Genomic DNA, 13,765 nt, shown 5'->3' on the forward strand with positions numbered 1-13,765 from the left:
TACGTGTGTTGGCTCAAGCTCCTATTGTGGATTATCTCCTGTGTTTCGTTATTAAAGACTTTTAAACGTTTCCTCGTGACTCCAGCATGTTCCTTCAGCAGCGTAACGTGACAGAAGACCTGACCAAAATAGTAACCTCCGTGTGTTTACCCTCCGTTTTGTTTCCCGTTTTTACTTTGTCAGATCTACTCGTTCTCTACGCGTGTTGGCTCAAGCACCTATTGTGGATTATCTCCCGTGTTTCGTTATTAAAGACTGTTAAACGTTTCCTTGTGACTCCAGCGTGTTCCCTCAGCAGCGTAACGTGACTATATATATATTACTATAATGAGTAACCAATCTATTATCAATGTCAATCAATTATCAACCATTCTATACAAATGTGTCACTAAACGGAATGTAAACACAATATGGTCTGTCAGTCTCCTCCTGTCTAAGTAATTCCTTCCAGAATAAGATGTAAAGAGGACCACACCTCATGCTGATAGTCAAAAGTCTGTCAACGTTAAGACTTTTGGGCAAACTTCAAAATGCTTCAAAAACCTGCTTAACCATCTAACAGCTAGTAGCTCAATTGATCAACCACCAACTAGACAGCTAAGTCAAAACAAAGCTACAGTACCACATTAAACTTGTTGTAGGTGGATTTTAAGGTGTACCTGCTGTGCACCAGGCTTTTCCATTCTGTTTCGTTTCCATCCTCTGAGAATCTGTGGTTAGGCTTATATGTGGCTCCGGGCTGGGGAAACTACCCCTAAAAGACAACAACAGACCCAAAGGCATAAGTGTATTTTGCAGTTGAATTTGTGTCACATTCTAGATGCAACACAAACTTCAAAAAGCCAGTTGTTGGGCTAATGCCTGGGATTTTGAATAAACTGTTGGCCCACATAAAAGAGAGCCTCTCATCACCTGTAGTACAGTTTCCTGTCCTCCTGGTTGTTGTAGTTTTGGAGTGATGGCCATTGGTTAACAAGAGGGATTGGCAAATCCTTAGAGAGTGGATGTGATTTGCCTGGAATCAGACTTGTCCTGTGATACAGTTAAAGACAAAAACATGATATGGTCTTAGTGGGTAAGTATGTGTCACAGATTCTTCGATACTGTATGTGCCACAGTTTTTAGCACCCATTACTATTAAAAATAGCAACACTTTGAAATGAATAAGAGATTATCACTAGAATGTTCTAAATGCAAAATAACCTGAAACTGTTACTTTAAAGAGCTATTTCTACATGATTTAACAAATATGAAGTAGTTTTAGTGGACTTAGTTCATTTAGATGTTACCTTTTTTATGTTACCATTTTTTTCAGTGTATTTACTCTTATTTTATTACAAGTATGGCATTACATCATCCTTCACAACCCCTAAAATCATCTGTTCTCAGACCATAAATCAATGTCATATAATTAAATAATTGAAATACTTTAAAAAGAAATCTTTAAAAGAAACCATGTTTTTAGTTTACATTTACATTTAGTCATATAGCAGACGCTTTTATCCAAAGTGACTTACAAATGAGGACAATGGAAGCAATCAAAATCAACAAAAGAGCAATGATATACAAGTGCTATAAGCAAGGGTTTTTAAATAATATAATAAATAAAAAGAAAACAGGTAGAATAGAAAAAGAATAGAGCAAGCTAGTGTAAAGAAAACAAGCAGCAAATGAATAGACTGCAAGTCTAAAAGGGACAAGTGCTTTTTTTTTAAAGAATAGAATTAGAATAGAGAGTGCTAGAGTTAGAGGGTCAAATAAAGATGGAAGAGATGTGTTTTTAGCCGATACTTGAAGATGGCTAAGGACTCAGCTGCTCGAATTGAGCTGGGCAGGTCATTCCTTCCGGAGGGAACATTTAATTTAAAAGTCCGTAAAAGTGATTTTGTGCTTCTTTGGGATGGCACAATAAAGCGACGTTCACTTGCAGAACGCAAGCTTCTAGAGGCACATAAGTCTGACACCCTTTCAGCAGCTCTGAGCTTAGAACGATGTTCGCGAAGAACATCAGATAACCAAGGGGCAGAAGGGGTGGTACGGGCTGGTCTGGAAGACAAGGGGCAGACAGTGTCTAAACAAGATGTAAGAGTGGAGCAGATTAAAGGATTAAGGGATTAAATTTCCAATCATTAAAGATAAGCAGACCAGTACCTCCACCTCTTCCAGTCAAACGGCGGGAGTGGGAAAATGAGAAATTATTGGAGAGTGCTGCAGGTGTAGCAGTGTCCTCTGGTTTGATCCAGATCTCTGTCAGGGCCATGAGATTTAGCTTTGAATGACTAATAATATAATTATTATTATTATTATTATTAATAATAGTTAAACGTGATCAGATATTTATATTAAAATATAAGGAAATATCAAAGTTTTCTGTCATTCTGAATGTGCTCTTTCTAAACTTATTCTGAATTCAGCAAGGCTCTGGTGAGATTTATAGTAGTAGTAAAATTTTATGACAGAATTATGAAACGTAAACAGTCACATAAATAGTAAAGAAATTTTGATCACATTTTAGTTTGGGGACCAATTCTCACTATTAACTATGACTTTTGCCTCAAACTCCTAATCTGCAGCATATTAATAGTAAGGTAGTTGTTACGTTTAGGTATGGGGTAGGGATATGGTCATGTAGAATAGCACATTAATATGTGCATTATAAGTACTCATAAACAGCCAATATGCTAGTAATATGCATGCTAATAAGCAACTAGTCAATAGTGAGAATTGGTCCTTAAAGGGGACATCGGATGCAAAATTCACTTTGAACTTAAATGTGTCTTGGCGGTGTGTGTACACAACCACCCTATAATGATAAAAATCCACCCAGTGCTTTTTTTTAAAAATCCCCACAAATCATAAGCACTTTCTCAGAGCAAGCCATTCACAGATTCTGGGCAAATTGACGTCACTTTGCACAGGCCTCTCCCACGACTGTTGTTGGACACTGCCGTTTTAGCATAGACCCGCCCTGAGCAATTGAGGTGTTTTGATGTTGGATGTAATAATGAACATAGCAGTCGTCATTTACTCCTGACCAGAGTATGTGAGCGGAGCGGTGTGATTTTTGAATGGAGGGAGGAGCGGATTTTTTAGAAGTCGGAGCGTTGTGGTTTTCAGTCGCTCCACCACCGCTCCATCACGAGTACAACTCATGCCAACGGCCCGTAATATAACTGCATATTTAGCAAGAATTCAAATGTTAAACATAGCCTATTTAGCTAGCTTGATAGAGATGAATCACTCAAATCAGAAAGAATGTGAAGACTAGGATGACGGCAATGGACTTGAGCGGGAAGTTAAAGTTCTCAAGGAATTTGTTTGTTCCTTCTAGATACTGAATATTTTCAGGTGAAAGCATGATTTAAACAGGTACGACACTTATTCACACACAATCGCTCTCTCAATAATGCATTCAAACAAATGTAATCTTACAGTGCTACATCATCTGTTTCTAATTTCGAATATGTAAGAAATGCAGCGATCCGTAGGTAAAATAACTGACGAAAACGTACTGTTATTTTCATCACAAACATTTGCACTGCAAAAAGCAGCAATTATACCTTTTAATGCTGACAACCATGTTATTAGCTTTGCATGTGGTAGGAAAAACGTTTGCACACTAGTGTTCCAATAAGCCACTTTGAAACTCTCCTGTCATTTTATTTTTTTATTTTAATATACGTTTATGAACAGAACTGTGATATTTCAAACATACTGAAATACTTAAGCCATGGAGCGAAGGCGGAGCGGTGTTTCTGATATCAGTGAGCGAGGATTGGGAAATGGTGAACCCGGAGCGGAGTGATTATTAAATGCTCGGAGAGCGGAGGGGAAATTGTTGCCACTCAACTCCGCTCCTGACATCTGAACCGCTGAAGACTCAGAGGATTACTTTTGTTTTTGAAGGGAATGCACCCCCCGATCTGCCTAAATGCGTTTATGTTTGCATGAATCATTTTACACTAGACTGCTTTGTAAACGAGGGTCAGTACAAAGCAGGTTTGCTAAAAAGTTGTTCCCGAAGGATGGATCGGTACCAGAAGTTTGTGATCCAGCTTCACCTCCAGAAGAAGTGAGTATAAGTTTTTTTATGAATCTTTGCAAATCGCCTTTCTTAATAATGTGCTAGTTGGCAAGTTCCACGACGAATGTGGCTAAAGTTAAAGGTGGGGTATGTATTTTTTCAAAAACGCTTTAGAAAACTGAGTCGGGCCGAGTAGCAAAACAAACTTGTAGCCAATCAGCAGTAAGGGGCGTGTCTACTCATGATGCAGAGGAGAGAGCACTCAGTGCACAGGACGGACATTAGCCGAGCGACAGAAAGATAGAGATGGCGGATAAAAACAAAAGAGGAAAACGTCTGCAGAACAAAAGAAGGCTTATGATAAGGCAAGAAGTAGGACCCGTGTAAATATCGGATCAGCTTTCCAGCGCTGGAGAGAACTCAAGGAGCGGAAGGTCTGCGATCGGACGCCGAGGTTGCTTTGTTTCTTCTAGATAGGTGAGTAACACCGTGTCTGCACCAGGCGCGACAGATGTCGCGCTGCGCCGCAACAGCTAAAGTCTGTCTACACTGGACGCGATAAAGCGACCGTTGAAAATCATTTGAAATTTGTGTCAATACGTCATAAATAGAACACAGCAGCAGGGTTCTGTCAGGGATTTGTCGTGTCGCACCGCGCCGCATCCAGTGTAGACAGCATCACTGATTATAATGAGTTCTATAGTATTTTGTCACGCCGCTCGCGTCCGGTGTAGACACGTGTAACATTGGTTTTGCTTGTTTCACAGAACTTCATTGCCTGGGTTGTGTACGTATGTGTGGGGCGGAGCTATCAAAATAGGGGCGAGACCCTTTTAGGGTAGGGGCGTGTTTGTTTTGGTGATTTGAAATATCAACATTGGCTACCAGAAATCACTTACCCCACCTTTAACAGTCTCAGAGAACATTATGTCGTCATTTCTGTTTAGAACCTTCTCAATATAATTCATAACCGCACGTTTATAATGAAAAATGCATTAAGGTGATTGTCTTATTACAAACGGAGTACATTTTCTGTAAAGATAACATGGTAACACTACCTTTGTAGGGGGTTTATAAAGGTGTTTGTAAAAGTGCCCCTATTATGGATTTTTTAAAATTAGTGAATGAAAACATCCTGCAAAGTTTTAAATCTGAAAGTGCACCGTGTATAAAGTTATTGTCTCTCAAAAGAAAGAGTCGACTCTGAATCATTGAAACGAGTCGTTTTTAAAACGAATCCAAAGCTGTTTCATGTTGACATCAACTTGAAACATTAGCATATTGCCCGGCCACTTGTTGGTCTTTTCGTGTTGGTCTGAATGAAAATGCAAATTCATTCTTTGCCACTAGGTGCTGCTTTTGGAGTGGTAAAAATAACGGTTGCCCCGGTAACGCTGTACAGAAAGCAGCACTGCACTTACAAAGGCTGCTTTATCAGGCGTTACAGGCATGATGAAATGAAAATGAGACCAATCGGACCAATCACTGCCAATTAGCATCACGCAAAGGAGGGGTTTGGAAAAATTAATCGTTGAGCGAATCATTTGGGAGTCGTTGATCAAGTAAAGCAAAAATAAATGCATATTATAAGACAATGAATGTGTTTTTTGACCTTGCATGCATGTCAACCTGTTGTTGGGGACTCCCAAAACCAAAATATGAACCTTTCATTACCCATAATAGGGGCACTTTAATAACTAATAAGTCATTTACAAATGTATTTTAAAATCATTTTGGGGAGTTATAACTGCATGAAAAATAATGGTGACTTTAATGCAAGAACGGAAGAGAGGGGTGGGGTGAGCAGTAGCTCATTATCATTTAAAGGGACATGCACCGAAACGGGTCGCTGTGAACAGAGCTGTTTTTGACAAGGTAAAAAGGGTGTTGTTTTACACTACTGTTTAGGAATTTTAACAAAAGTATGTTATAGACTATTCATGAAGACTCAAAAGAATCATACCAACTTGTGGAAAATGGGCATCCGATGTCCTCTTTAGACAAAGATTAAACCCTGTAATGGTGTTTTATCTATAAGAGTGCTTGTTTCAATTGTAGCATACAATCTTTTATATCTAAAAAAGTTTAAATTGTTTTCGAATTTCACTATTGATGCAGCCCTAATGCAGTTATATTCACTGTAGGTTTGTAAGATACAGTATTACAGCACAACTATTTGAATATAACCATATCAAAACAGGTGGTATTTGCCAGTTTCAATGAATCTCTCTCAAATCTAAACTAAGGCTGAATAAGAGGGCTTACGTTGGAAGCTATGAGCCTGTGACATCATGAACCACAAGAATTCAGTGGAGGTCAGAACAGACGGGAACACTGTGTGTGTGTGTGTGCGTCTGTGTGTACATTTGACAGTCTCTGTAAGTGAGGTCAGGACAGCCTGCTATTTCAGCGACATTTCTCTCTCACTCACTCACTTTCTCTCTCTCTCTCTCTCTCGTTCTCTTTATATACACACATATGCAGATTAACCTAAAATGTTACTGAAATTTTTTCACACAAATAGTAAAAAAAAATAGTTAACATAATAGATGAAGCTAAGTGAATATGAAATCTCTATTCTCTATGAAAATATTTATTTGTTCATTTATTAATATGAATGTGTTTTTTCATATTTATTTTGACAGTACATGTTTTTGAATCTGACAGATTTAATACATATTGAATAATTCATGGAAGAATGGAAGAAGCAGAATGTTTCACCAAATGACTATGTCTGGACAGTTTAATCTAAAATAATTCCATAAACTTCCTATGTCTCAAGAATCAGTGGTGTGTGGGTGTGTTTCTCTCACAGTTGTTCCTGCAGCTCCAGAATGATGTTCTCCAGTTCTCTCTTCTCTTTCTGGCTCTGCAGCTGCAGTTCTTCTAGTCCAGCTGTTAGTTTCTTATTCTCCAACTCCACATTCTTCAGCTGAGATTCCCGCAGCCTTACCAGCTCCTCAAGGTACCCCTAAATACAAATAATACAAATGCACACACTTTAGCACATGACATATTCATTTGAGAGTTACGTACCCACTAAAGTAAATCTTGTATTGTCCTGTATGTGTATGTGTGTGTGTGTGTTTAACCTTTTGCGCATTGACGATCTTGAACCTCTGCTCCATCTTGCGGCACTTGTTCCTCCAGCTCTCCTCATCGGTGACCAGAGGGATGTACGGATGCTCAATACTGTCATCACTGTTACTGCTGTCCACGCTCTGACTGTCCTCATCGTCACTAAGATAATCATAACTGAACCACACACAACACAACATCTCATTGCTATGGAGACAGAGCAGCAGCAATACTTGATTTTGGTCAATTTGACCAGCACTGACCAGGTCAAAATGACTCATGAGTCATCAGTTTGAATCAGTTTAACAAAAAAACTTGCTGAATATGTCTGAACAGTTACTAAAACAAAATCTTACTGAACTCATTTTTTTCTGAATATTGAGTGAATATTGTATTTACTACATTTTAACAATTTTTGTGTATTTCTTATATAATAAAATATTATTAATTTTCCAATGGGATCAGATTTGATATCAGTTGACCGCTAACTATAATGCAGTATTAGCAGCAACAGAAAATATTTCTTTCTTTCAGGAAACCATATAAATATCAAGCATTCCATTAGTATACAGTAGGGCAGCACAATAATGGTTATAACTGACTCTCTACACTCTCTACATTATAAAAAATGGTAAAACTGTAAGAGGCTTCTCTCAAAAATCAATAGAAAGATTGGGAAGAGAAATTAAGGGGTTAAACTCATAATATCTGGCAACCCCAGTCATGTGGATGCATGCGAACAACACAGGTTAATGGAAATGTCAAATGAAAACAACGTTTTAAGAATAAATAACCAGTGCGAAAATAGTTCCAATAATTATGCATAATTAATCGAGAGAACAATAACAATATGATTAAAATTTGAGTAATCATGCAGCCCTAGAACAAAGAGATATAAATAAAATCTAAACATCAAAGCCCACACCATTCCCTGAAAGATCCCCAGTGTTATACTGTAAGAAATAAATGTTCCTCACCTTTGTGTAAATTTCAGATAAGGAGTGTAGTCAATAACAGCCTCAGACTTCCCATCCAGAGCCTCCCCTTTCAAACAGAAACTGACAACAAACAAAGAACAGCAATGAAAACCTGCCATACAAACACAAACAATACAATGTACTTCAATATGGAAAAAATTACCTGGTTTCCATTTTGCTTCAATACCTAGAGAACACCACTGATTCCATATGGATTTTTTCTCTACTTGTTTTTTCATTACTATCACTATCCAAGAAAGTGTCTTCTTTTTTCAATAAGTTCAACTGTATATTGTACGTATTGTGGACCGTGATTGAAATCTCAAGTGAAAAAGAAGTACACTTTAGCATACTACTAAAAAAGTGCAAACAAACTGTAATATTTTCAGACACTTAACTGCATCTTATTTACAATTGAGTAAAAATATTTTATAGTAATTTTTTATCAAATCATATTAGTTTAACTTAAGTGTGTTTTTGACCCAATTAACTAGGACTTAGCCTATATCCTTATTGTCTTTGAAATAGTATTGTTGTGTTTAATGTCATATCTATTGAAACTTGACTGTCATGTACTTCAATATATTTGTAATGACATATTTGTATGATGAAGTTGCAATTTAGTACATTAAAAACATATTAACTTTAAATGTACGATCAAATGAATAACATAACATATAATAACGTTCTTTAGTATGTTAGACAACACATCAAAATAAATGTCTTAAAGATTATTAAAACAATTTAAAATGCAAACTTTTAATTTGACATTTTTACAAAGTGAACTATTTAAAAGTGTACTTAAATGTGCTAAGAAACATGATCATGAAAACGCACTCTCTTTAAGTGCATTTAAGTGGCCATTATTTTGTATTATTATATTATCTGCAAGTACACTGCAAGTCCACAGTCAATACAAGTGCACTTCCTTTTCACAAGGGATAATTTAAAAAAAAAAAGCAAAAAGCTTGGTTTCACAAGGTAATCTATAGGTAACTACTGTACTTACTTAATCCTTAGAAAGGTCATGAATATAACTGCTTCCAACTGAGTGACATACATTACAGTACATAATGTTTTATATGAGTTTTTCAACCTGGTCTCATAAAAATACGTAGGCCTACCTCTGGATACTTTTCTGCACCACCGTTTTTACGTACCTTACTGCACGTTTCGCCGCAGTTTCAAAGAGAAATGTCCACTGAGTGGCGCTAAATCACGGGTTCAATACGTGAACCCTGGCACGTTTTTATTACGTTGATATAGGTAGCCTACACATTGCTGTGTTTTTATTACGTTGCTTCAGGTATGTATTGCGGCGGTTCAGAATTCAAATATCCGGGGACTGTCGCTAAAAGTTAATGCTCTATCGTGTTGGAAATATGCCCTACAGCAAACCCAACCCTAAACCTACCCGATAGTGTTAACAAATGCAAAACTGATATAAAAACACATTTGTTGTTGCAACCGTGTTATTTGAACTTCCTTATATGCAGATTTCAACTGTTTTGTCCAACCGTAGTTGCACAGGATTCGAACCGGAGCTCCTCACCTCTCAAGTCTACAAACCTACCGCCTATGAAAACCCATAGATATGAAGCTCGATATGTGTGATGCTAACATTCAAAAGCATCAGTTTTCAATCAGTCTCCCAGCATATTAAAATTGTTTTGAAGTCATAACATAATATTCTTCAAGTAATTGTGCGAAAATGACACTTTATTAATCGAAACTCTGTAAATTTGTGTGAATGCCGCAGGCACAGAAATACACTGGACAGGTGACTTCCAAACATAATCATATTTCTTGTATTCTGTTGCCATCATTTTAAAAATAAGATATACTGTATAATTTACAGTGTCCACACACAACTACACAAAATATAATTTCATTTAACGCATAATATGGCATAGTCATACATGAAGCAATGTCATTCCTGCCAATGCCAAAAACCAGCAGTGACTTCACCATCAATTGTTCTGGTCACAACAATGACTCTTTCAGTACACAGCAGTACAATAGGCAGAGTAAGACATGACAGACAAAACATCATTTTAGAAAGAAGATATACTGTATCATTTACAGTGTCCACACACAACTACACAAAATATAATTTAATTTAACGCATAATATGGCATAGTCATACATGGAGCAATGTTATTCCTGCCAATGCCAAACCAGCAGTGACTTCACCATCAATTGTTCTGATCACAACAATGACTCTTTCAGTACAGCCCTCCACTGCAGTACAATAGGCAGCGTATGACATTACAGCCAGAAGCTGGAGAGAAAACCCTTGGTCAAACTTTATATTAGGTGCCTGAACTACCATGCACTTATATCACAAAAAGAGTACTTGTGTAGGCTTCATGTTGTACTGAAAAGCCTTTGCTGCTATTGTATTACAGTGTAATTATATGTGTAACTACAGAAATAAAATTACAAGTTTGAATTACAGTTTTTTTTTAATATAAATACAATGTTTTGTATCAAATTCAAATGATTAATTTAAATGTAAAGACTGACCTAATATAAAGTGAATCCAAAACATCAATGATTTTCGTAAGCATTTTAATAATAAGTATACTAATTTTATATTTGGATCATTGTGACCCCTATTCTCTGTACAGCACAGCAGATTCCCAGCGGCCCCCGTCAGCGGGAGGAAGCAACGACATCATCCGGGGAACGGAGATAAATCACATTGCGTGAAATGTCAGGTTTCAGAAATAATTTGTGTACACACATTTGATAAAACACCCTTAATAATTAGCTTATAGACTCACATTGCGAAGTAAACAAAAGTTAGCCGAAGATCTTTAGCAATCCAGACCTTCGTATTCAGTGTTTACGATGTGTGTCGGTCAAAGACCTCCAAATCCGCAGATTTCTTTAAGATGACGGTGAAAACGTCACATTTGATTTCAGCAAGCCTCTCCACATTTTCTAAATGAATTAAATTAACAGATGAAACAGAAAAATACATATTTTCGGACGCATTCCTGTTTATGACTCCGCTGAAGGCCATAAACATTGCAACATGCATAACGTTATGTGGCTTCTGAAGGCTTCTCACTCACCTGCAGATTCCCAGCGGCCCCCGTCAGCGGGAGGAAGCAACGACATCATCCGGGGAACGGAGATAATCACATTGCGTGAAATGTCAGGTTTCAGAAATAATTTGTGTACACACCTTTGATAAAACACCCTTAATAATTAGCTTATAGACTCACATAACGAAGTAAACGGAACTAAAGATCTTTAGCAATCCGGTGTTTACGATGTATGTCGGTCATAGACCTGACGAAACGTAACAACGAATCTACAGATTTCTTTAAGATGATGGTGAAAACGTCACATTTGTTTTCAGCAAGCCTCTCCATACAGTACACAGGCTTAGTGCCGCGTTTCCTAAATGAAATAAAAGAGCAAATGATATTTTCGGACGCATCCCTGTTTATGACTCCGCTGAAGGCCATAAACATTGCAACATGCATAACGTTATGTGGCTTCTGAAGGCTTCTCACTCACCTACAAACCGTGATGAGGTTTTTTCTCTCCACGGCGATGCTCCTGGAGAAGCCTTTCTTGGACTGTGCACCCATTGCCATCGCGGACTGCATGAAACTCTGCTCCATCCCACTGGACCCCTCCCTTGCGCCACAAATACACACACAACCGCATTCAGAGACGAGGCATGACAGGTGAAGATAGTCGGTTTGAAAACGCCATTCTCCACTATTACAGTGCAGACGAACCGAGGCTTTCTCCTTGAGCGCTGTTAAAGAGAGACACTGATGGCGACCGTCTGCACCCCTCCTCTATACTGACCTCATCTCAGCATTCACCGGATCAGCAAAATCATTTTAGGATGATTCACGTTTCTTTCAACTCCAAGCACTTAATGTGGAACAACTATGAGGTCAAATTAATAAGATTAATTAACTGGAAATGTTATTCCAGGTGGGTCCTGCTGTAAGGCTGAGATGCGCATGAAGGACGCACAGACCTTTCCAGTGCCGCGGGGGACGCAGTGAAGCAAAGCGGCCGCTAGAGGGCTTCAGTCAATAGGTTCTGAAATCTAGCTACTATCATGCTGCTTGGTTGAAATCTCGGCTTTCTTTTTCTTTCTTTCTTTCTTATTGCATAACAAGAACAGTAGCATAACATACTTATATAGAGGATCACAGAGTATTCAACTATTATCAAATATATTAATAAAAGCATTAAAGGAACCAACAGAAAAAAGAAAATAAATATAAAAACTATACAGGGGATAACATACAAGAAATTTCCAAAAGAAAAGGATTCAAAAATTCGATGCGTCCTTTTTTGCTCTTTTATTTCTTAGATCTTTTAAGGCCTCAATGTATTGCTTAAGTTCAGTTTTAAATAATGTAATGTTAGGTTTGTTATTAGTCCATTTTTGTTTGTGTATATGGTATTTCCCATACATAATTATTAAATTAATCACCAAATCTGGCTCCAAACTTTACAACAAAAATATATCTTTACCAGAGAGTCTTAATTTTGTAGCTAAATTTAAATATTAGATATTCAACATCAGTCCAAAACATACAGGTAAATACACCTTCATAAAATAAGTGTTTTATGTAGTCTGTCCATGTCTCCAAAAAATTTTGCAACTACTTGTCTCACTGGGTAAATCAAATGAATAACTTTATATGCAAGTTTATTGATGAGACAATATTCCAGACCTCTTTCCATTCAATCGGATTATATAACAAATTCCAAATAGGTTTGCATTTTGGCAATAATGTGGTTCTACATAATTTATTTTAAATATGAAAGTTATTACATTTATTATCTATAATTCTCACACCATTAATACTTAACCAGGGTCGGACTGGGACACAATTTCAGGCCGGGAAATCTCACACTCATCCAGGCCACATAGAAAAAAAGGGGCCAAAATTGCACCTTTTGGGGGTACAATAGCTTGTCACTGGAGCAGTACTCTTAAAAGGACATCTTTGTACATTTTTTTACCCCTAATAAGAACATATTAATACCTTAGAGTAGTAATTCGTACCCTTAAGGTGTGGAGAGATGCAGCGAGGACTCAAGTGCAGGATGAATGGTTCTTTCTTTTAATAATAAAATGAAACAAAAACAAACTAAAACAACCCCAAGGGGGAAAAACAGACAGGCAGGCTAGGAACTGCATTACATGCAGACATAACACACACAATGAAAAACGACAGATCAGCACAGGATTACAAACACTAGGAGAATAAATAGGAAACCAAACGAGGAGGCTAATGAGGGAGACACAGGTGGAGCAACTTAAACAATAATGGGGTAACAAGATGGGCGGGGTCAGACAATAGACAGGAGAGAGCACATGGCAACAAACAAATCTCTCTTGCACTGCACCTTCACTTCCCTTTCTTCATTTTCCCCAATATCTCTGTCTCTCCCTTTTTTCTTACCTGTCACTTCTTCACCAGCAGGTCTACTGTTATGAACAGAACTGTGTCCACCTTGTTGAAAACAACCACCTCATTTCAATTTGTTAGCACAGAATGTTATTTGTCTTAAAATGAATGACTCAAACTAGATTTAACAAACTTATATTTCATACAAATATACTAGTCAAAAGGTTTTGAAAGATTTTTTAAATGTTTTTTAAAGAAGTCTCTTCTGCTCACCAAGCCTACATTTA

The 13,765-nt window shown here is 37.4% G+C and overlaps 1 protein-coding gene across 1 annotated transcript in view; it reads right to left on the reverse strand.

Annotated features, from left to right (window-relative positions):
* The window catches only part of LOC107745675 (RUN domain-containing protein 3A-like), a 14,756-nt gene extending 3,551 nt beyond the window's left edge, over positions 1-11,205 (reverse strand). The window contains exons 1-7 of the mRNA XM_016559597.1: positions 11,160-11,205; positions 10,932-11,025; positions 8,080-8,160; positions 7,117-7,279; positions 6,838-6,995; positions 913-1,032; positions 660-754 (exon numbers count right to left, since the gene is read on the reverse strand). Of these exons, the coding sequence (XP_016415083.1) occupies positions 660-754; positions 913-1,032; positions 6,838-6,995; positions 7,117-7,279; positions 8,080-8,160; positions 10,932-11,025; positions 11,160-11,205 (757 nt within the window). The remainder of the gene's footprint in view (positions 1-659; positions 755-912; positions 1,033-6,837; positions 6,996-7,116; positions 7,280-8,079; positions 8,161-10,931; positions 11,026-11,159) is intronic.
* Between the last annotated feature and the right edge of the window lie 2,560 nt (positions 11,206-13,765).

This window comes from Sinocyclocheilus rhinocerous, unplaced genomic scaffold (genome assembly GCF_001515625.1).
Source record: "Sinocyclocheilus rhinocerous isolate Xijiao unplaced genomic scaffold, SAMN03320098_v1.1 scaffold768, whole genome shotgun sequence".
NCBI lineage: Eukaryota > Metazoa > Chordata > Actinopteri > Cypriniformes > Cyprinidae > Sinocyclocheilus > Sinocyclocheilus rhinocerous.